Consider the following 24,730-nt stretch of genomic DNA (forward strand, 5'->3'; position numbering starts at 1 on the left):
AGCATCGAAGTGTGGGATGCACGTGACACTAGAGCTTGGTACTTGCAAGAAGGCTGGTTAGTTGCGCACACGCTTCACTCACAGATGGTTGACTCCTCTTAGAGCTGATCATGGACATTCCCAGGCCGTACAAGGAGTTTTGACACATTTTCGTGCAAGGAACAGCTAAAAGCAAGCTGTTTTACGGTTTTCAAGGCTGGGAATCAGACTTACAACGGATTTCCAGGCTGTACGATCACTGTACTGACATGAAAAGATGCCACATTGACTATATGGATCGTTGAACTAACATGTACGGACAATAAGGACCATAGTTGCATCGGTAAGCATACTGAACCCCAGGTACAAGACGGTCCATAGTTCCAACGGTAAGCATACTGAACCCCTGGTACAGGACAGTTCGTACAGTACCATACGGTACGTTTTTAAATGTGCAGTACATTTTTTAAATTCTAACTTCGATTTTTCTAATGTCAACTTTGCTAATGTATGTTTCCAAATGTCAATTTTTTACAATAATCTTTATTTTGTAGGATTTCCCCCAAATCATCTTCGAAGAGTGTGCTTGCACCCCTTGTTGTTGCTGCCCACGCCACCTACTGCCGCCCACACCACCTGCTGCTTGCTACGCCACCTGCTGCCGCCCACACCACCTGCTGCTTGCTACGCCACCTACCTACCCAATTGCTATTACTTATACGTGGCTTCCATGGCTGCCTGTGCGTAGCTAGCAACCTTGTACCCCCCTTTGCTCAAGGTCATGCTTCAGGTCCAGCCTACACCTTAGCCAATTTGCTTCAGATTCTTGCTTCAAGGCTCAGGCTTGTAGTCTTTCTTTCTTTTTTCAGAAAGGAGACTTCTATTAAGTATGAAAATTTTACAAAATGGAGATTTCACACCAAGCAAGGTGGAGATCTCAATCAATCAGGAGCCCTGTGCTGCCAATAGGATCCCAAATGAGAGGATGTGAAAAAGATACCAATGTCCCACTCTCTCATAAACTAGCCACACTTCCTCTCCGCAACCCTCCAAGATCCCTGGATTTTGGCCCAGGTAGCCATAATGGTGTGAATAATATCACCCCAAATCCTGCAAAGACACTGAGAAACAAGAACGGGAGTACCCTCAATGGCCTCAGTGCATCCAGCCTTCCAGATATTCCAGGCTAAGATGCTAGCAATAATCTCCCAAGAGCGGTCTAACCTCTGTGCCGGAGGGACAAAGTGTGAAAGTGGCAAATCCTGAAGACAACCCTGCCGAGCAACTCCTTGCCTAACCATAATGGCCAAGCTCCTTGTGAGTCCCCTCAAATCTCAGCTGAGGCCCAGACTGTGTCAACCAAATGATAGCATCCCTCTTAATCCTACCAAAGAGGTGTGCAATCGCAGACTAAACCCTCTGTGCTTCCCTGCATTCCCATAAACAATCGTAAACTGACTCCGAAACTCCTACACATCTAGGGCATGCTGGGCAAGCACCAGTAACAAACCTCCATTGATTGGTGGCCATACCACAATGAAGAGAAACCCAGATAAAGGAGGAAATCTGTGGCTTCCTATAAGAATGCCACAATCTCCGCCAAAATACCCTCTGAATGTCAGTCGAAATGCCGTAAGATTCCCAATGGGGTCTAAGAGTAGGGACACTCTGAATGTGTCCCAAGATACGATGTCTGGCATTCCGCACTGTATAACTGAAAAAAGGCATGCTTTTCAAAGGGTTACAAGCATCCTTCCACTCCCACTCACCGGGGTCCCAATGTAAATGTCTGATAGGGCAGCCACCATACAACCAAAGGCTAACACTCTCTGTGATCATCCCTTGGGGGGGGCCGCGGGGGGGGGGGGGGGGGGGGGGGGGGGGGGGGTCAACAAAGACGTGCTTCCCTAACCTGCCAACAACCTTGACTAGACGAATCTGGGGGCCCTCAATAAGGTCCTGCACGTCACATCTCTCCAGCTGCCATCCATCCTGTACAGAAAAAAAGACCGGTACATCATCCTCCCTAGGCAAGGGGAGACCCATAACTTGAAGAGGAACACCTGTCCCAGAAAAAACCCCAAACCAAAAATGATGATGGCCTTCCAAGAAAGATCCAGTAATCCAGTGGTTGGGAATGGCTGCATCAATCTATGCAATCCTCCGGCTAGAGCCTCTCAAATGCTGCGTGAAATCCAATCTCTCCACCTCGGTGAGGCTCTAAAGCCTCTTCCAAGCCAGCACTGTGGGGCATAGGGCCTCCCAGCGAGCCCAAAGAATATGCATAGCTACCCGAAGGGACCTACCATGCACATCTAAGATCAAATCATTACACAGAATGGGCTGCCGGTTAGCTTCCTCCACTGAACGCGGGAGGGTGTGTACCAAAAAACTCCTCAGGCAGTCACAGGCCCGTACAAGGGACCTAACCAGGGGGATGAAGGGGAGCGGTGAACTGCATCCGAAAAAATAAAGCGTGAGCTGAGAGTCCAGTCACCTCCGCGAACAGGGACACACTTCGTGATCTACTGCATGAGAAAGTCCTTCCACGGCTCAGTGCCTAGAAGAAAGCCCCTAACAACAAGCTTACAAAGCAAAGCCTTACATTGCACCTCAGGGTCAATGATATTCAATCCCCCTTCCTGCTTAGGCCTGATAATGGTTTCCCAAGCAACTCTGGCCCTGGTGTGTGTATTTCCATCAAGCCCTGACCAAAGAAAGTTCTGAATAAGGCGACGAAGCTGGCCAATGCAATACCTTATGAAAAATCCAGCACGAAGTGATAAACCAAGCCGTGGCTAGCAAAACTTGGTTAACCACCAAAGCTCTAGAAGCCAAGTCAAGCTTCCTCCTACTCCAGTGATGAAGTTTGCTTTTAATGCTTAAGAGCACTGGAGCAAACTGTTGTGCAGGGGAGATGTCAACGCCCACCTGACAACCAAGGTATCTGGCAGAGCATCCTCTCTCAATCCAAGTAAAACCAACATCTGTACCCCAATCTGCAAGAGAATCAGTGATCCAAAAACCAACTGACTTATGCCAATTGATAGTAGCTCCTGCTTCCAAAACAAAAGGCCTCCAAGGCTGTCCGGAAAGCACATAAACAAGCATGTGAAGCCTCAAGGAACAACGCCGTATCATCTGCTGCTAACTCAGAGTCCAAAAAATCTTCCTCCCTGCATAAAGGCAGCCTAAGACCCACAACACCAGGAGCAGCTCCAAGAAACCTGCTCATAGCCTCAGCTACAATGAGGTACAGTAAAGGGGCGAGGGGACAGCCCTACCTCACTGAACGGGAAATCTGAAAAACGCTCGCCGCGCCCCCCTCAAGCTAAAACAGTGCTATGAGCCTCCCTGTATAGGCAGGACACCCCTCTGATCCAGTTTTGGAAAAACCCCATGTGTGCCATAGTGCCCTCCAAAAAAACCCAATCCACTTTGTCATGAGCTTTTTCAAAATCAAGCGAAAGAATGGCAAGAGGCTGCTGACTAGACTTTGCCCACTCGACAGCTTCCCAGAAAGAAAAGATGTTATCAAATATACTCCTTCCTTGGAAGAACCCATTGTGTATCATGGATAGCCCTTTGGAGAATCGGCTGCAACCTTATACTCAAGGCTTTAGCTAAGATTTTATATGCAGATCCAAGGAGGGTGATGGGCCTCTATTGCTTGATGTCAGTCTTGTCCCCACTCTTGGGGATAAGGTGAATCAAACCCTCCGTGAGGTATGGCGGCATCATACCCAACAACCACATTTCTTGAAGGGCAACAGTGATAGCATCTCCAATACGATCCCAAAAAAGAATAAAGAAGGTGGGAGAAAGACCATCATCCTCTCAGCATGAACCACTGGAAAGAGCATGCAGTGCATGAAGGAATTCATCCTTCGAGAAAGGGGCATCCAGGGAAGAACACATAGCATCTGGAATGAGCCTGGGCATGCACTCCCAAACTTTCTGCCGTGCCACATCTCTCTAAGGAGAGGGCACCTCCGCAGTCAACAAAGAACAGAAAGATGCAGGAGGAAGGAGCTGATTTTACAATACAGGAAATGATATCTGGTAGCAGCAATTGCTCCCTAGTAGCTTGCACCATGTTTGGGCAAGTGGTCACACCTAGATAGCTTATCTGTTTATGACTGAGCAGCTTTTAGACAAGAGTATGTCTTTCAAGATTACATGCAGACGCTCTTGCACCTAGATGATACAGAGGGGAATGCTTAGTGGACATGTCAAGTATCCAAATGGCATTGAAAATTACTCTTAGCAGTTGCAGAAACCATTCATGTGTGCATCTAACAGAAAATAGAAACAGACTCTGGAGGGCACCAAACATCGCCCAAACAAAACAGGTAATCTTTATGGTTGCATTAGAATTGAAAAGATCCACTTTGGCTCAAAAATAGCCCAGGCTATGAAGAATATCTTTTGAAAAAATTTATTTGCACATTCGTTGATGCAATGTTTTTCCTTGCAGATCTATATTTACAACACACACCTAATGAGGACAGCACTTTTGATGAAAGAATCACAAGGCTAAATGAGGCTTTCCTTGACAAAAGAACAGAAGAATGGGTGCTTATCCAAGAACCCAGATTGTATTTGTCACTTTCAGCAACTAGATCACTATTAGCTTGCTGACAGCATATGCTCGCATACTTTAAAAAGTTCTCAAATGTAAGCACATTATCTTGCAAAAGTATGTATTGATGTGAAGGCCAATCTCATCACGGCACTTGCTTCATGTGACTACACATTGGCATAAGGGATTACTGAACTAACATGGGCAGCATTGATGAGGCATATTCACCTTTTATAATTTGTGTATTGAATGAGCTATAATCATCTTTCATGACTGTCTCAAGAGAGTCATGGGTTGAGTTTCAAGAAACGGCCATTGCATTAGGCCATGAGGTCGGATATTCCCAGTTTAGAAAACTTAACACATGTCCCATACCACGACTTTCCAACCTGTGTTGGCACCGCGAGATCTACATCTGGGCTAGTCTCGGTCAAGATACAAACTGATCTTGAATACGTGCCTACCCTTTTTTCCAGATCCACATTAATATTACTGGAATAAGTGCCTACCCTCTGATCGACATCGATAACTTGCATGCCTTCCATCCAGATCCAGGTTGATATTACTTATGTGCATGTGTGTACCCTCTTATAAATGTACTTAGGGATGCTTTCCAAAATTGACCCAAAACCTTAAGTTCTAACCTCTTTTTGGGTGATAGAATTAGTTCAACCTAATACCCTTGAATCAACTCCTAGCCCTGCCTAACCTATCCATAAGATTTAAAACCTAAATCAGCAAATTCTCCACCTAAACAAGAGCCGTGTTTGACTTCATGCGGAAGTGGCACATAGAGATGCGTTGTTGTATCTTTCTCAATTTTCTCCTTTGTTTTCCCTCTGCACATTAAGAACACCACAATCCATTACCAAAAGATTGCTTTGTTTTTTTGACTGAGAGTCCTCTCTACAAATAAAAAATGTGGATGCTTTATTGGAGCACTAGCTTTTTTAAGAGGACGTGTAATATATAACAAAAGCAAGCAAAATAGTACCCTTTTCCTGTCACAAATCGTAGAAATGGTACCTCAACCTGCCACACACAAAATCAATAGACTTTGAGATGATACATATTAAATATTAAAATGCTCAATGAAGTAAGACCAAATAATTCTCTTGTAGATAAAAAGAAAGCACCTCACAATGTTAAATCTTGAGCAATTGACATCCCAAATCTATGCTAACCATGCCCCCAAAATCTTATAATAAGAAAGGCCTGCCTTTCATTTTCCTTTTGTTCAACGCTCACAGGTAGCTAATAGCCTTACAAGACTGTTTCTGCTCCATCGAAGCAAGGCACTAATACCACTCTAATAGGTTTGGCTTGTAAGATCTTAATAATTCACTTAGTTAGAAACAAAATGATGCAAGTATGATATGCAAATACAGTTCACCGTGCTTGCATATTTGTGGTTCTTGTGCATGCAACCTTGGGGACCAAAAGATGGACTGGTCCTGTGTAACCAGTCACCACAGTTTTGGCCTATGGGGGATGTGATGTGAGCAGTTTCAAACTTCCCACTTTTGGTATGGTAGACCGTAGGGATGCCCCCCTTGCTCCCTTCTTGTGCCTCATAGTAGTATAGCGGAGGCTATGAGTAGGTTTATTTGGGCTACCCTAGGAGGCTTCATCCTCAAATTGCCGCTAGGTATAGAGGAAGAGTTATTGGACCCGGGGTTAGCAGATGTTCTTGGGGGCCTCACATGCATGTCGCTATGCCTTTAGCCTTCAAGATGTTTTGTTTGGCAATAGAAAAAATCATTAATTGGCACAAATGAGTGGGGTTTCAGATCAATGATTCTTTGTAGGCATATTGGGGTTTAGATGTGAGGTTTACTTAGATTGCTAAAAGAGGATGCATTCCCATAGATACCTTGGCTACGAGATTGGCATTGACATACCCTAGCAAAATAGTATGTCCTTGTTCTCATGAGCATTAAAAGCAAAATTCAGCATCACATTAATGACTAAAATCCCATGTTGCTCATACTCTGTAGCCATCTTTCAGGCCAAATTTTGCCAGTAAGTGCTTCAGTTTTCTTCTGTGGAACATCCCCGTTCTCACCTTGGCTCTGTTCAGTGTGTGAAACACTGATCAAGACTGGTGAAGGGACGAAATGGTGACATCCCCTCCATCTTATAAAGCAGTTGTCCGCAACTGTATAAGCCTGATACCACTGAAATATTCTTTAAGTATAGCATATCCACTACCAATTAGTAGTATTTGATAATTCTGACATTAAAGCCATCAATCCAAATCTTTGATCCGAAGTCAGATACGGGCACAAGAGCCAACCGTATCAAGAAAGAAACGTTATCCATATCCCAAGTCAACAAATCTGATAATAACTTGACACAGGTACGAGGGCCAACTGTCGGAAATATCCATAAATCCATAAGTAGCATTAAGTACCTGCAAAAAAAAAAAAGGAAACAAAATACATAGCCACAAAACATCTTGCCATGCCATTGGACTACATAAGAGCACCACGCCTCACATGTCCATGAGGTTCACTAGGGCAACGACCCTTCCATGAAACCATAGATGCTCGCCAGAGTTTCCCCTTTCCTGGAGACTTCTCACTAGGGTCACCAACCCTTCCATGAGTCTAGATACTAACTCACTAGAGTCACCAACTCTTGCATAAGTTCACAGGGTCACCAACCCAAAGTCACTCACTAGGGTCACCAACCCTTCCATGAGTTCATGAAACACTCACTGGACAGAGTCACAAACTCTTCCATGATCCCATGAGTTCAGATAGTGAGTAGTCACAGTCACCAACTCCTCTCATTAAACAAAGCCACCAACTCTTCTCATTGGACAAAGTCACCAACTCTTCCATGAGTTCAGATTTCCACTCACGAGAGTCACCAACTCTTTCATGAGTGCACTATAAAATAAGATAAGAATAAATCACAGGCATAGAGATCCTGGTTCTCCACAAATATGTTTGCGATAGATAGTTTTACAAGCGTTTCGGCCGATAATAGAAATCCATAGAGAAATCCTCGATCCATAAGATATCCATAAATTCCAAAAATCCACTATATCCCAAATAAAAGGAGCCAAAGAGATACTCCATCCCAGTAAAGAGACCCAAAGACTTGTATATAAAGCCCAAGAATCACCAAGCCAATGATGACCATATAGATGCGCCAAACCATCATATGTGTATAAATACTCGAGCAAAGGTATGCCAGAAACTTTGTCCATAGTCATTGGACATATCCGTATGAAAAACCATATAAACCAGGCTTTTCAATCATAATGTTTTAGCTGAAACAGTTCAAGGCAAACAAACAACAAACAATTCTCCTTGTACGGAAATAAGTGTCCAAAAACACTTAAAATAAGTTGCAAAAAGCATCAACTTTGTAAAACTTAAAGTATACTTAGCTTCTCTTTGCCAGATTCGTCGAGAAGCCAAAAGAAATATCTCCTCAACATAGACATAAGATATCTTGAGATATAGTCCGAGGATAAATACTGTGAATCCATAAATCCCAAGTCCAAGCTATGTAAATATCTTGAGATATAGTCCGAGGATAAATACTGTGAATCCATAATACTATAAATATCTTGAGATATAGTCCGAGGATAAATACTGTGAATCCATAAATCCCAAGTCCAAGCTATGTACTGATCATACTCTTGACACATGACTGCTTAAATAAGCAAATAAAGTGGCCATGCCCAATAGCAAAATTGTTGGTCAATGTGATCCCCACTTCTGATCTTTTCTCTTTCTCAAGTTTGGAAGGAAGCCTATGCTTCCGAGAAAGCCTATGCTCTGATACCACTGTAACCAATCGGGACCCAGAGCGATAGATAGTCACTTCAAATACCAAACAAAGCTTTGAAACACAGCGGAATAACCATAAACTGTAACATACCCATCTTCACTAATAAAGAAATGTCCATGTAATAGATAAATTTATGAGTTTTTATGATATAAAAATCAATGATTTTATTAAATGAGTCATTTCTACTTAGAATCTTCAAATTCTGAGCCCAAATTTGGAATCAGCGCGCGATTTTACCCTAATATAGGATTTTAGGGCATCCAAAACGGACACCGGATCAAGCTTATACGCAAATTTCAGTCATTTTTAGTAGACAACCTTTAAACCTTAATAAATGCACGACCGGGCGTCCGATTGACGAACGGTCTGCATCCCAACGACCAGGAGAACCTCCCGGACAACAAACCAAAAAAAAAAGGGCCCCCGGGACAGTCCAACACGCAAATCAAGGCCGGCACCCCAAAATTGGAAACCTCGGCCCAAAATTTGGACCGTACACACTTACCAGGGTGCCCGCACGATGGCCGCACAAGAACCAAAGGACGGTCGCCCACTGTGTGGTCCACACGTACCGCTACGTGGACACCCACGCTGTCCCTGACCAGATAAGGTACATGCGTACCACTGCTTTCCCTGTTAACCGACACCATACCTTTCCCCTAGACCCATGCAGGCCACTGATCCACAGCCTTTGGTGTCCTTTCGTCCTTGCTTTGTGCAGCGCCCGTACCCAAACCCCACAGTTATATAAACCCCCCGGATGCTCCATGGGCAACACGCATTTCTGCGTAGCTTATGCTCTACTGTGCCGCCATCCGTCCCTGTGCAGTGTACTTGCTGTAGTACAGCCGCCCCTCTCACACCCCCTCATTTGCCACTTTTCAGATAAGACAATTTTCCTCTTATCTCCCTCTTACTAGGAGGCAGTGTCCTTAACTCTTCTCCCCCCCCCCCCCTCTCCCCCCACTCCGTGTGAAAGGACTTACAGCAGCCCTCAGCCCTTCTCCCCTTTAGCAAAACGTTTTTGTGTTAAGGACATCTCACAATTCCCTCCCCCCCCCCTCCCATTTGCGTGGACTTTAGTAAGAGATTTTAGCCTTAAGAGAGGGTTCATGCGCTGTGGTCTTTTGCTCATACGGTGAGCGAACGATCTCAGAATTGAGATCCGACTGGAGCGTTTTGACCGCGACAGCGAGCCCTACAAGACGACGTCCAAGATGGCCCCTTCCCGGAAACGTCAGAATATTGCCTCGAGAGGAGCGCGCAACAACGAGATTAGAGAAGATGCTCCCGATGCGGCTCCAACCCTCCCTTTACAACCTCCTCAAGTAAATGGTGGCCAGGTTCGCTTGGTTATCTTTTAAAGAAGAGTTTTTTTTATATTAGTGTTAATAAATGTGTATCTTTTCCTTTTAAAATAATGACATAAAATTGTATGAAGTTACGAATTGTGTGATGCTGTATTCAATAAATTGCATTGAAATTGTTATCTTTAAAGAGTGCAAGTTTTTCCTGGCTTCGACGCTAACTCCGTTCCGTGCTTGTGTAACCGGGCGGCGTCGTTAGCAAAGCCCAGGAATGGCCCAAGGTATCCCTCATACCATTGGGAGAATAAGGTTCGCCGATTGAGGCGAGAGATTATGATGCTGCCTAGTTCTGAGGGCCCAGGCTAGTATGGTGAATAAGCCCACCCTAGTGTACAGACATCCCTCTTTGAGGGGCAGGAGGATTGAGCGATGGAGCCTGAGAGGGCGACAGGCCGGCTTGAGTCCTCGTCGCGCCAGCGGCCAACGATAAGGTGTATGGTCCCGTAGGGTTTTGCCCAGTATGTAGAGACTGGAAGGCCGAACTCTAGATCATCGGCAGTATAAAGGAAAAGAATGAGAGAGCCGGTTTGGCTTGTATGGAATTGATTCATGTATAACCCTTTTTTTTCATAAATCTTGTCTTTGGCATTATTGTATTGTGGAAAAAGACAGTTTTAACAAACCTTATGAAATGGGGCTTAATTAAGGAACATGTTTATTTATGTCAAAAAATGTGGTAGGATTAATTAGAAAACAAATTGACGCGTGAGTAGGGTGGAAAGTAGGAGGATGGAATGCCCCGACGGCACCATCCTAGATCCATGCAGGCCACTGATCCACAGCCTTTGCTGGTACACCGTCCTTTCGTCCTTGCTTTGCGTAGCGCCCGTACCCGAACCCCAGAGTTGTATAAAACCTCGAGGTGCTCCATGGTCAACACGTATTTCTGCGTAGTTATGCTTTGTTGTGCCGCCGTCCGTCCCTGTGCAGTGTACTTGCTATAGTACAGCCACCCCTCTCACACCCCCTATGCCGCCGTCCGTCCCTGTGCAGTGTACTTGCTATAGTACAGGCACCCCTCTCACACCCCCTCATTTGCCACTTTTCAGATAAGGCAATTTTCCTCTATCTCCCTCTTGCTAGAAGGCAGTGTCCTTAACTCTCTCCCCCCCCCCCCGGCGGCGGTGTGAAGAGACTTACAGCAGCACTCAGCCCTTCTCCCCTTTAGCAAAACGTTTTTGTGTTAAGTACATCTCAAAATCTCCCCCCCCCCCCCCCCCCCCCCCCCCCCATTTGCGTGGACTTTAGTAAGAGGTTTTAGCCTTAAGAAAGGGTTCATGTGCTGTGGTCTTTTGCTCATACGGTGAGCAAACGATCTCAGAATTGAGATCCGACTGAACGTTTCGACCGCGACAACGAGCCCTACAAGACGACGTCCATGATGGCCCTTTCTCGGAAACGTCAAAATATTGCCTCGAGAGAAGCGCGCAACAACAAGATTAGAGAAGATGCTCCCGATGCGGCTCCAACCCTCCCTTTACAAGCTTCTCAAGGAAATTGTGGCCAGGTTAGCTTGGTTATCTTTTAAAGAAGATTTTTTTTTTATATTAGTGTTAATAAATGTGTATCTTTTTCTTTTAAAATAATGACATAAAATTGTATGAAGTTACGAATTGTGTGATGCTGTATTCAATAAATTGCATTGAAATTGTTATCTTTAAAGAGTGCAAATTTTTCCTGGCTTCGACGCTAACTCCGTTCCGTCCTTGTGTAGCCCGGCGGCATCGTTAGCAAAGCCCGGGAATGGCCCAAGGTATCCCTCATACCATTGGGAGAATAAGGTTCATCGATTGAGGCGAGAGATTATGATGCTGCCAAGTTCTGATGGTCCAGGCTAGTACAGTGAATAAGCTCACCCTAGTGCACAGACATACCTCTCTGAGCGACGGGAGGATTGAGAGATGGAGTCGGAGAGGGCGACAGGCCGGCTTGAGTCCTCGTCGCGCCAGCGGGGCCGACGATGAGGTGTATGGTCCCGTAGGGTTTTGCCCAGCATGTAGAATTCGGCCTTCCAGCATGTAGATGCTGGAAGGCCGAATTCTAGATCATCGGCTGTATAAAGGAAAAGAATGAGAGAGCCGGTTTGGCTTGTATGGAATTCATGTATAAACTTTTTTTTTTATAAATCTTCTCTTTGGCATTATTGTATTGTGGAAAAAGACTATTTTAACAAACCTTCTGAAAAGGGCCTTAATTAAGGAACACGTTTATTTATGTCAAACAGTGTGGTAGGATTAATTAGAAAACAAATTGACGCGTGAGTAGGGTGGAAAGTGGGAGGATGGAATGCCCCGACGGCACCATTCTACGAACGGGTGCATCCGATTAGTCGGGTAGCTTTCCAACAGATTAAGTAAAAGCCCTACGCTAGATAAATAGGTTCTTGGGCAACTCTATTCTAGAAGACTAGGCCAGCGGCTGTGCCTTGCATGGATGAGGAAAAAGCGTTGCCTCCAGAAATCAAGTCTAGTAGTTGCCCAATTTATGATCAATTACCCTATGTGAGGCGGTGAGCGTGGCAGAGGCCGCGGAGGAGCAGTTGCTAGGACCGCCTGTATTATAAGTGAAGAACCGACCTTGGAAATGGCTGAAGAAAAGAGCGCCACCGTCCATGCGGCAGTAGAACACCAAGGTCCGAATAAACAATTTGGTGTAATCCAAACCCTAGCCACTCATCACGGTGAGCCATTTCAGCTTTTGATTGATTGTGGCAGTACCCATTTATTTCTTTCTCCTAGATGTTAGCAAAAATTAAACTTGGGTCAAAAAACAGCTAGAAGAATGACTGTAGAGTTAGCAAGTGGAAAAGAAGTAGTATCTCGCCACTCTATAGGAAACCTTGATTTTGAGCTGGGTAATGAGCGAACTCATGGCCACTTTAGAGTCTTGCCATTAGGAATTTATGATGGAATTCTTGAGATGGATTGGTTAATTTAAAACAAAGCTAGCATTCATTGTAACCAGGGGAATATCACTTTTGAAAATGAGCATGGCCAAGTAATATCCGTTCAGGGAATAACAGAAAAACCTAAATATAGGGTAGTCAAGGCAAAACATCTTCTCAAGGGAACACGTAAGGGTCAGCAAGTTTTCTTAGTCAAGCTCAACAAAGCCATTGAACCTAGTAAGGAGACAGAACCCTCTTGGCTCCAAGAATTCTCTAACATCTTCCCTGACGAGCTTACAGGGCTACCGCCCCCTCGAGAAGTCAATCATGAAATCGAGGTGATCCCTGGGGCTCAACCCGTCTCAAAAACGCCCTATAAAATGTCCCTTCCTAAAGCCATTGAACTTAAAGAGCAACTTTCCCAACTCATTGAGCAAGGATTCATACGCCCCAGTAGCTCTCCTTGGGAGGCATCTGTCCTTTTCCAAAAAAAGGACGACGGAACTCTCCGCCTCTGCATAGACTATCGAGGGCTGAATCAAGTCACTGTCAAGAATAAGTATCCTATCCCTCGCATCGACGAACTTCTTGACAGGCTTCATGGGACCAAAGTCTTCTCAAAAATAGATTTGAGGTTTGGTTACTATCAGATTAAAGTCAAGGAAGCAAATATATCCAAGACAGCCTTCAATACCCGTTATGGCCACTATGAGTTTACTGTAATGTCATTCGGGTTAACCAATGCTCTTGCAACCTTCAACCGCCTAATGCAAGATATATTCTCCTTACTTGGATGAATTTGTGCTTGTTTTCTTTGATGACATCTTAATCTACTCCAAATCCATGGAAGAGCATGAGGAGCATGTGCGTAGAGTTCTGCAATTGTTGCCAAGACACAAACTCTATGCCAAGAAGAGCAAATGTACCTTCTTTACTCATCAAATTGAGTATCTTGGGTTCATCGTCTCCAAAGATGGCATTTCAGTAGACCCCGCCAAGGTCAAAGATATTCTGGAGTGGCCATCCCCTAAATCAATTCGTGAAGTTCGTGGGTTTTTGGGAATCACAGGATGGTATAGGATTTTTATCAAAGATTATGCCTTGGTAGCTGCACCTTTGATGAATCTTCTTAAGAAGGATTGCAAAATAGTGTGGCTACCAATCCATCAAAACAGTTTTGATCAGCTCAAGGTCATTATTACTTCTACCCCAGTCCTGAAACTTCCTGATTTCACCAAGGAATTTGAAGTGGTTACTGATGCCAGTAGTCTAGCACTTGGTGGTGTCTTAGGCCAAGAAGGAAGACCAGTCGCTTATACTTCCCGCAAGCTGAAGCAATATGAAGCAAATTATGCCACCCATGATTTGGAGCTCTTAGCAGTTGTTCATTGCCTCAAATTATGGAGACATTATCTCTTGGGGGGCAAATTCCAGCTTGTAACTGACCACAAAAGTCTAAAGTGGATCTTCACCCAGCCTAACCTCAACATGCAGCAAAGGAGATGGATTGAAATTCTACAAGAATATGACTTCAACATCAAATTCTGCCCTGGGAAAGATAATGTGGTAGCAGATGCACTTAGCCGCAAATCTTTCTTGAGTGCAATTTCAATGCCAAATAATCCCATACTGGTCAAGGTGGAAGAAGTCTCATCTCATGATCCAAATTATCAGAGGATGATGAAGTTAGTAGAAGAAGGAAAAAATTCAGAGAAAGAGAAGAATTTAATCAAGGGATACTCCACTCATGAAGGAAGCCTCTACTTCAATCACAGGCTATGTATCCCTAAGGATCCTGCTTTAAAGAAACTAATCCTCCATGAAGCTCATGATAGTCCTGCTGCAGGACACCCAGGCTATGCAAAAACATTAAATGCCGTAAGAAGGAGCTTTCATTGGACAGGCTTGAAAAATGATGTCCTTCGATACTTGAAGCAATGTCTCTCATGCCAAAGGATCAAAGCTGAAAGGGTCAAGATGCCTTGGAAACTTCAACCCTTGGATATTCCCAAATGAAGTGGGAGTGCATTAGTATGGATTTTGTCACAAGTCTCCCCACTGTACGAGGAGGATATGACTCCATTCTGGTAGTAGTGGACTTACTTACCAAAGTAGCTCATCTTATACCAGCAAAGAAGACCTTCAAAGCTTTTGATGTTGCTCGATTATTTATCAAGGAAGTAATCAAACTTCATGGTCTCCCAAAGAGGATAGTAAGTGACCGGGATTCTGACTTCACTTCAAAGTTCTGGCAGTCCTTATTTCAAGCCTTGGACATTCAACTTTGCTTTAGCACAGCTATCCAGAGACTGATGGCCAGGCGGTGCATAAAAAAGAACACTCACAAGAAGTACGATCTTTCACAACACAACTTTTAAACTTGAACTACACAATAACAAAGATAGAGAAGAATACTATATTACTAAAGTGATACAATAGATGGCAAAGCCCCACACATGTGTGCTCTTGTGAAAGGGAGCTTCGATGGATGATCCGGAACTATTGAAACGGAGGATGTATGCTAGTAGAAGCCAGGGAGTAAACTCAAAGTGATGACTAATGAACACTGTGGAGAAGGGGCTCGCCATGTGTCTATACATGCCTATATATGTGGGGCGGACATGATATGACCACATAAGTCCCCAGTCATAGTTGTTAAATATTAATAGTGATGAATGTGGGAATAAACAGGTGCTAGATGGTTGTGTAAACTGGCACCTGATAACTTAATATTCTAGGTTTAATAAAGCAGTTTTGTGTGTAGGAACAACCTCTTAAGAGAATCTGATATAAGCAATGATGTGTGTAGGTGACACCTTTGAGGGACACGTGGCATCATAGTTTGACATGTGGCATATGTGGTGGTGGAAGCATATGTCAAGGGGGATCTCTCCTATTAAAGGACCATTATTATAATGTTATGAGTATGCCTAATCTTTTCAAATTATCTCGTGCCCTCTTGCTTAATCACTCTTGTAAACCTTTGTGATTAACTCTTAATAGCAACATCTTGTGTCAGAGCTAGCACATAGTCCACCTCCAGTCATCGCTGCAATGCCTGCCACCAACCGTTGGCACCACCATTTGCGGCAGAGCTAGTGGCCACCAAGCCACCACTGCTCAACCACACTAGCGACACCCCCATCTTGCCAGCTGCAGTACTGCACACGCAGCCACCAACACCGGCAGCTCCAGTGCGGAGCCAATCACTTCCATCTGGCCATCCAACGGTTCTGCCCAAGCTCGCCACACCGTTTGGGCGGCGCTCAGCCCACTTCCACCACCGCACGTCCAAAACTGGTATCCCGATTTTTGCCTTGCCGATAGTTTGTACTGCTCATTCTTCGTCCCTTCCTTTGCACTCCGAGGTCTGCACTCCTCAACAACTCCACTTTGCCATCATCATCAGATCTTGTTCATCACTAGCAAAACTTTGAGGTAATGGGTTTTTGCTTTAAGACTCTCTAAGATACTTTTTGGATTAGGCATCCATAGGCACTCCAATCTTGTTTTTGGTATACCTTGGCGATCACATCTTACATCCAGTCAAATCCCCGTGCCTTGTGTGCACAATCCAGTTCTTGTACTTTCTCACAAGCCTGTTAGTGCACAAAAAGTTCCCATTCAGAGGGGGACTCTCTTGTTTCTTACACATAAATCTACTTTGCGAATCTCTTATTGTGAGAACGGCACAAAGAAGATCAAATATCTTTGGGTATATGCCCACTGAGGATCGGCTAGATGGGTATAAGTACTCTTTGTGGAGCTTTCTGTTAAAAAGTTTGTTAATAGCCAAAGGCTTATGGGAGATTGCCGTTGAGGACGAACCTCATCCTCCATCCCATCCTCTTCCAACAACAACAACTACACAAGCTCGTACAGTTTCTCAGGTGATAACTGGAGTCACAAAGGTTACTACTACTACTGAAGAACAATATAGGTGGGACACCAGGGATGCCCAAGCCATGTCCATGATCGCTCTTTCTTTGAAGCGATCTATCATACCTCACATCCAATCTTAGAGCTCTGCTAGGGTTGCATGGCACGCCCTTGAAGTCATGTTCCAAACCAGCAATGAAGCTAGAGTCATGTACCGAATACAGGAGTTGGACAACCTTCATATGCAAGAAGGTTCTATGGCAGAGCATCTAACCAAGATAAAGGACCTGAAAGAAGTTGTTGAACATCAATGAGATAGTAGGAGACAGAAAGTTGGTCACCACTACTCTCAATTCCTTACCTCTTTCCTATCAAAGCTTTCACACTTCTTTAAATCTTCCATGAGAGATGGTGGCAACCCTATTTCTTTTGAAGAGCTCGTTGAGTTACTCCTACAGTGCAAACCAAGAAGAACAAATCGCGAGGAGATGCCAGTAGAGAAGACCAAGCCTACTTCTCCAGGGGAAAAGGCAAAGTGGACTCGTCTCTCAAGGTGACACCAAGAAGAAAGAAAAATGTCATTACTGCCACAAGCCTGGGCACTACATCAACAGGTGTCATAATGACTTGCCAAGCTGAAGACAGGAGATGAATTGGCAAAATCTACTGCCTCTACCTCCGATGAGAAAAAGCAGCAAGCAGATGCAGCAAATCTAGTCCAAGACGACTAGGCTTTCTAGCCACATTATCCCTATGGGAGGAATATTAATAGTGATGAATGTGGGAATAAACAGGCGCTAGGTGATTGTGTAAACTAGCACATTATTAGGTGTGTGAACAACCGCTAGTTATGGGTTCTTTTGTGTGTGGGAACAACCTCTTAAGAGGATCTCACCAGAGTCCTCAAGCGGGCCCCCCAAGATCCTGGGGCTCCCAATTGACTACAGTTTCTTCCACTGCCTTTTGGTGGAAGGGACAGATCTTTTTGACGAGACAATTGCGCCCATTCGGATATGTGTGGTGTTCCATCATTCCAGACCTTCAACACCAGAGAGTCGCACGATGATCTTCTCTTTTCCTTTAAGTGCAGCCCCGAAGACGGAGTGGGACTCAGAGTCGGTGGCTTCCGCCATTCAGGGACAGGCAATCGAGCTTTCACATCATCTCCACGATCTTCGCATCACTAATGTACTCACCCACCTCTAGCCCTTGGCTAGGATGGAGCTAGGAGGCTCAGGCCATAGGGACCAAGACGGGGAGGTGGTAGCCTCCAACCCGGAGGTGCTGCTTTTTGTGTTCCTCCATATCTCAGTCGCAATAACCCTCCCCCCCTCTTACAGATACCTCCATTGTGATCGATGGAGTTCGGAGTATGCCTACTCTCGTGCTCAGACAAAGTGGCGACACATGGAGGACAAGATCCGCGTCCATTTGGCGCGCCTTCACCCCAAGACCAATAGTGATTACTCCTCATCTAAACCCACACCCAAGACTCTTCGACTGGAGGGCAGTTCCGATAGTTCCGCTACCCACACAGATTGATATGCAGATTGCATCATGGAAGATTCAGGGTTTAGGGGGGCCTCAATGCTTTCAGAGGCGGGGCGTCCTCAAAGGCAAGCTGCACAAAGCTACAGTTGGGGGACCCATCGACATTCTTTTCCTCCATAAGCACCACCTCTTTGAGGGGCATTCCTGCCGCTGCAGGAAGATTTTACCAAGCAGAAGCCACACTTTTTGGTCTCCCTCTTTTGGTCCCTCGAGGACGCAGGGAGGAGTTTGTATTTCTATCAATCACGAGCTCCTACCAGTAGTGAGAGGCTCAAGTGTCATAGTCCCTGGGCAAGCACAGTGGATTACTTTTATGATTGGAGAGGATTGTGTGGGCTTCCTCAATGTCTACGACCCGAATGCTGGAGCACAGTTCGTCAAGCCCTTCCTCAAGTTGACTTCTGGTGCATGGGCGGAGCCTTCAACATGATACACGCAGCAAAGGATAGACTTGGAGGAGGCACTACACATCTTGGTGAGCACTACTTTCTCAGATCATGCTCCAGATATTATGACACTAGAGGATCCCTGGAGGCAGGCCAGGTATACAAGCTCTAGGATCCCGAACAGCCTTATTCAGGACTCGAAGATATGCAGCAAGATAGGGCAGATTTGGGTGGGATTGGATTTTATTTCAAGCTCTGTTGTGTGCACCTTGGATGCTGACCTTGGTGAGATCGTCAGTTTTTGCAGGAGGCAACTTAGAGCAGATTGGAGGGATGATTCTGTGAGCAGGAGAGGAGTCTGAGGAGGGGTCTAGCTTCTCTTCAGGGGCTCCAGGAGAGTTCCCCCAATAGCCCTTGGATTGAGAGTCAGCTTGTTGCCGCCCGTAGGGAGATCACATCCATCGAGAAGAGGAGGGTGGAGTATAGATACCATGCCAGAGCTTCCTTTTGGACCCAGGCTGGCAATAGAGTTACGGGAGACTTCTTTGAGCTAGCAGGTCCCCACAGGAGGAGAGATGGTATTCATAGGCTACATGGATAGGATGGAGCCATTGTTTCTGACCCCCCCCCCCATCCCCCATGTGAGAGCCAGTGCCACTGATTTCTTTCCATCTCTCCTCACGGGTGTCCCATTATCTCCACAAGTGATAGACGCGCGCGAGAGGGTTTTGCGGCACACGAGGGAGGTGGTTCCCCTTGCTCTTTGGTCCTTCTTGCTGACTCCCTTTCTACAGAGGAGCTGGCGAAGGCATTGACTGCTCTTCCTAGGGGCAAATGCCCAGGGGTGGATGGGCTTCCAGATCCTTTTTTCTCTGCCACTGGGACCTCATGGAAGGCGGCCTTCGTGATGCCTTCAATGAGACTATGTCCACAAGTAGCATGCCAGAGAGGCTTTCAGAGGATCTAATTCACTTGATTCCTAAGGAGGGTGGTCACAGATTGGAGATCCAGTGGTGGAGACCCATCACCCTTCTTGGGACGGCCTACAAGATTCTGGTCAAAGCCATCAGCTGGGGACTTCAACCTTTCCTCCCTAACTTGATCCATGACACTCGGATAGGTTTTGTTCAGGATCAGAGCATTTTGGACAACATATTCACCTTTTGGGAGGACGTTCTTCGGCCAGGATGCGGCAACAAGACCTCATTGTACAACTAATCAACTTTGAGAAAGCTTATGATAGGGTTGATTGGAGCTTTCTGGAGGGTACTATGAGCCGGATGGGATTCCCCATGGAGTGGATCCATGGAGTTTCAGGACTCTACTCAGCCTCTCACAGCCAGGTTCTCATTCACGGAGCTCATGGCGACAAATTCCCCCTTTCCCGCTCCGTCCAACAAGGCTGTCCTCTGGCACCTTACCTTTTCTTATTCGTCGCCAAGGCCATGAGCAGTTTCCTCGCAGCCCAAGAGACAGGGCTTCAGGGATTGCGTCCCCCCCTCCATTCGTAGGAGTGGACTGAGAGTTTGCAGATGACATAGCTGCCTTTCCTTCTGACGATGTTGGGAATCTCCATAGATTCGCTGAGGCGATCGAGATCTTCTATCGCGCACTAGGAACATAGATCAACTAGCACAAGTTGTGTGGTTTTTGGGTAGGCTCTAAACCCGTCCGGTCTTGGTGTCCAGTTGAGGCTTTCCAGTGGATCCCGAGAGGCACTCCAGTTCACTATCTCGGATGTAAGGTGGGCATACACATCTCTCCAGAGTAGCAGCTCGCCCCTCTTCTTCTGAGCATTCGGAAGAAGCTTTTGTACTAAAGTTCTGCGACTCTCCCTAGCTGGTAGAGTGGAGGTAGAAAGCTTGAGATTTTTTTGCCAAGAGATAAACCCAAATTTTGCATGAGTAATCATCAATAATAAGCATAGAGTACATGTCTCCTCCTTGGGTAGTAGTCGGCATGGGGCCGCACAGGTCCATATGAATGAGCTCCAGAATATGAGAAGCCCGATGAGAAGCCTCGTGACGAAAGGCGTCTCGGTGTTGCTTGCCATGAAGACAAGCCACACAAGTGGAGTGGGAGGGTTTCAGTGGTGGAAGATCCTCAACCACCTGCTTAGAAGACCGCAGCAACGGGAGAGAAGTATAATTCAGATGCCCGTAGCGAGCATGTGACAAATCCGTATCCACATGAGCTACCAAGGCATGATATCTGTGAAGAAGTTGCAGCAGATGAGATTGGGACTCGGTCAAAGAGCCTCCAAAGTCCTTGAACCGATAAAGACTGCCTTCCTGGATACTTGTGGCAACAATCTGCAAGGTGCTAGTATCGATGATCTCAAGGACGAAACTCTTGAAGTAGACACCATATCCTTTCTCCGCAAACCGAAAAACTGAGAGGAGATTGCTGGAGAGCTTGGAAACATGAAGCACATCCCAAATGGTAGAAGGTTGGCCCGAGGAAGAGTTAAGTCACACATTTACCAATCGAAGACGCCTCCAAGTTGGAAGCATCACCAATAGACACCGTTGAAGAGCTAGAAGGAATGTCATGAAGAATGGTCCTGTCACGAGTCATGTCAGTAGTACACCCACTATCAACCACCCAATCTGTAAGACGTGAGGTGCAAGGAACAGGAGGGTCAGAGGGAAGCTCCTCAATACCGATGAAGACAGTCTCCTTGGTGGAATTTGAGTTTGGTTGGTGGATGAAGACGTTTGATTGGGGGGTTTCTTAGCAGAACCACAAACTCTCTTCTTCTTGTGACAATCAGGCTTAATGTGACCTTTGAAACCACAATAATGACAAGTAAGCTCTTTATGAGAGGAACTGTTGGCACATTTGAGGTCACCTTTGTTGTTGGTCTTCTTTCTCATGGCCCTATCCTGAAGCATGCCAACAATGCTATGTAGATCAGGAGTAGAAGGTATGCTAAAGTCCATTGTTGGGAATAAAGATCCCAGTCCATAATAGATATATACATGCACTCACATATATACATATAAACATCTATACACACATGTCCTTTACTTTTTTTTGTGCTCTTTTTGATATGAAAGAATGATCTTAGAATGAATCTATCCATGTGCTTCATGACAGACAAAACATCTTCTCGACCGAACCTCTATGGTCCTTGGTTGTGCACCGTAGAGAAAGAAAAAAAGGTGAGCAACACTTGGCAATCATCAAGCGAGGGCTAGCTTGCGATAGGAAAGCTAGCATCTCTTTCACCGCAGTGAGACTAAACACTTAAAGGAATGATGTGGAGTAAATAAGTATGTACGTGCCAATGAGGTGATAAATGTATACCATTATGATGTGCATGCCTGCACCTTCAACAAAGTGACTCCGCAAACAAATATCTTAAAAGAACCATGTGAGGAAACGGAACCTTTACAGAGGCTGTAAATTCTCCCATGTCTGATGGCTGAGAGCTGGCTTCGTTTGCAGTCCCACTGACCGAATCAATGTCCATGGCGGAGTCTACCACGATTGGGCAACCGTCAAGTTGAGCACAACAGCATGAGAATGTCAATCCAGCAGGTGGGCTGCTTTTGATCAAACTCTTCTCTGACAATCCGACGTGTGGTTAGCCTAAAATGAGTTGATCGAACCTTACTACAGCATAAAAGTGTATGTTCTACCTGAGTGAATGGTGACGCTCCGTTCTGTAAAAGTGCTGTGGTCACACAAAGCTGACCTCGGAATACATTGCCGGCTGCAGAGCCGCTCTGATCTGAATGCAAACGTTTTTAATGTGCTGCACCGAATTGGCAAGCACGAGAACAAGCTCATCATCTCTTAACTTAGGAAAAACCCAACTTACCCAATCATATTGGGCACAGTTGCAAAATAATTAAATAAACTTTTGAATGCTTAAAATAATTATTTTAAGCTTGTAAATTATAAGGTTCAAAACTAGTATGTTTAACTATAATATATTAAAAACATACTATAATTAAATAGTATGTTTTAACTATAATATATTAAAAACATACTATAATTACTTAGCTCTTAGTGCTTATAAATTCAAGGGAGAGGGATGATCTTAGATGTTGGGTAGGTGGGAAAGAAGAGGGAATTTAGCAAAGGAGGCACTCAGCCGGTTGAGGGGAGGTGGGTGAGAGCAAGCAACCTAGGAAGGTTCAAAGGTGTATTAATTAATGCCCGCGTATAGCGGGAATTAGTTTACCACGCCTTGGGGGACGGGGTTGAGCATATAATTCACATTTATCAAGCTATTTTAGGGCACGAAAAATGTTGTTTTGCATTCTCATTAAATATAGTTTTTCAAGAATAGAGTGTTTTTCTAAGGTTTCATTTTAGTATGCAATGATTAATGCTCAAAAAGGTCAACCCTCCTTGCCCTTTCTATTTGCATGCATTCACCCAATCCCTTTCTATTTACATGCATTCACCCATATCATTTCTATTTAAGGTCTCACAATAAGCCCTCAAATGGCTCATTCAACAAGTAGAGGGAGAGAGAGAGAGAAGGAGGTGGAATGAAGGGATGTAATGCATGAAAATTATGAGTAATCACCATGTAAACATGATGCCTAAGTGTGTTTAGTCTCTCACACCAAGAGAATGGAAATAGCCTTCCACAAGCCAAGAAGCCATGAGCTCCAAGAAACATAAGTTTCCATTTCTAAAAAAAATGATCATCCAAAGTTACATCCATGGGCCAAGCCCCCTCTTTTATACCTGGACTTGTCCCCATTATTAATCCTATTTAATAAAGTTCCTACTTTATTACAAACCATCCCTTCCCAAAGATTTTGTCCTCAAAATCTATAATGTGTACAATCTCCAAATATGAGACTCTAATGTAATCAATGGGAAGTGGTTGAGAGTCCTCAAGTACATCCAAAGCACATATGCAATGAAAATCCGGATGTACACAAGTCCGCCAAGCTCCAAGTCCAAAAAGTATGAGTGAGACTGTTATGACAGCCCTTCTAGTCGATGAAGTACCTTGAAAATTCTTCATGTAAACTCCATAAAATGGGCTGGAAATGATATGTACACTCAGCCATATATGTCCCACATCATGGTCTTCCATTTTGATGCCGAATGAAGCTTGTTGGAGTAGAAAAATAGGCCCAATAGTAGACCTTTCCAAAGCTGTCCAGAAATTACAGCATGTATAATCCTCCTCATATTACCCAATTTGCTCAAGTAAATCATACCACTTGGCCAAGAAAATCATCCACAAGTAAGCCATGTTGTTGGGCATAGTCCATTGATTGCCAAGTAGCCATATTCATGGGTAATTGTATCCATTTGGCAAGGTAGTTTCAGCACTCTAGGCCCCACCAACCTTTGTGTGCTTGGGTCCTTGCAACCCGTCAATACATCTTGTGAGATAGAGCATATGCAAACTGAAATTTCTGCATTGGTAGGCATGTCTCCATCCACAAGATTTTCCTTAACTCACCCTCCCGGGTCAAAAGGAAACTCACCATCCTCATGCACTTCATCATTGCAATCCTCCCATTCCTCAATGTCATGAGAGTCATACTTGTTCTCTTCTTTGTCCATGAGGATCATAGTGATCACCATCTTCTTTGATTTGCAAGCATGCCCGGGTGACCACCTCTCTTTGCACTTAAAGCATAGCCCTTTGCTTCTCAACTCCTCAATGTTTTGATCATCCATTCTTTGAATCTCCTTGAAGTGTTGAAAGGGCTTCTTCGTAGGATCACTACCCTTTTTGGCATCAATATGCACTCCATCCTTTGGCTGTCCACTCCCACATGATGTAGGAAACCTTGGAGTAGAGGATGGTAATGTGGAGGTAGGATCCTTCCCAAGGTTACAAGTAGTAGTGGTTGGTTTGGGTGTGTCTATGGCGAAGGTCATGGGCTGAGACCTCTTGTACTTTGGCTCATAAAGTTCGGCTAACCTCATAGCTTCTTTGAGAGAGCTAGGCCTTTGAGCCGACACATCCGCCTTGATGAAGTGTTCAAGCCCATGCACAAACTTTTTCATCTTCATGTCTTCACTCAAACCTTCCACATACATTGAAAGCTTCAAAAATTTCTTGATATAATCTCTCACCATCATCCCCTTTTGAGAAAGTTCATACCATTCTTCATGGTAACGGTCAAGCACTAGGGGTGAAATGAAGGCCAAGTTCATCTCCCGCTTCAATCCTTCCCAAGTTGATGGCGTGTTCCCTTGTTTGACCAAGTGCCTCCACCATTGATGTGCATAATCTTCAAGGTGTAAGGAAGCAAATTGTACCATATCACGCTCACTTTTTGGGTAAAGTTGGAAATAAGTGTCA

At 44.9% G+C, this 24,730-nt stretch overlaps 1 protein-coding gene across 7 annotated transcripts in view; it reads right to left on the bottom strand.

Moving 5' to 3' along the window:
• Positions 1 to 22,275, bottom strand: part of LOC147638831 (uncharacterized) — a 178,871-nt gene extending 156,596 nt beyond the window's left edge. For 3 of the 7 annotated variants that reach the window (XR_015263805.1, XM_086784960.1, XM_086784950.1), the window contains exons 1-4: positions 22,083 to 22,274; positions 21,830 to 22,008; positions 5,556 to 5,593; positions 5,312 to 5,400 (exon numbers count right to left, since the gene is read on the bottom strand). Coding sequence is in view for 6 of the 7 variants with exons in the window: in XM_086784960.1 (XP_086641086.1) it covers positions 5,312 to 5,400; positions 5,556 to 5,593; positions 21,830 to 22,008; positions 22,083 to 22,236 (460 nt within the window). In the remaining variant the exon portion in view is untranslated. Of the gene's footprint in view, positions 1 to 5,311; positions 5,401 to 5,555; positions 5,594 to 21,829; positions 22,009 to 22,082 lie in introns of all 7 variants that reach the window. The other 4 variants (XM_086784946.1, XM_086784938.1, XM_086784933.1 and 1 more) reach the window with 4 other exon arrangements.
• Positions 22,276 to 24,730: the final 2,455 nt, after the last annotated feature.

This window comes from Cibotium barometz, chromosome 4, assembly GCF_041138505.1.
Source record: "Cibotium barometz isolate CiBa-2024 chromosome 4, ASM4113850v1, whole genome shotgun sequence".
Lineage (NCBI taxonomy): Eukaryota > Viridiplantae > Streptophyta > Polypodiopsida > Cyatheales > Cibotiaceae > Cibotium > Cibotium barometz.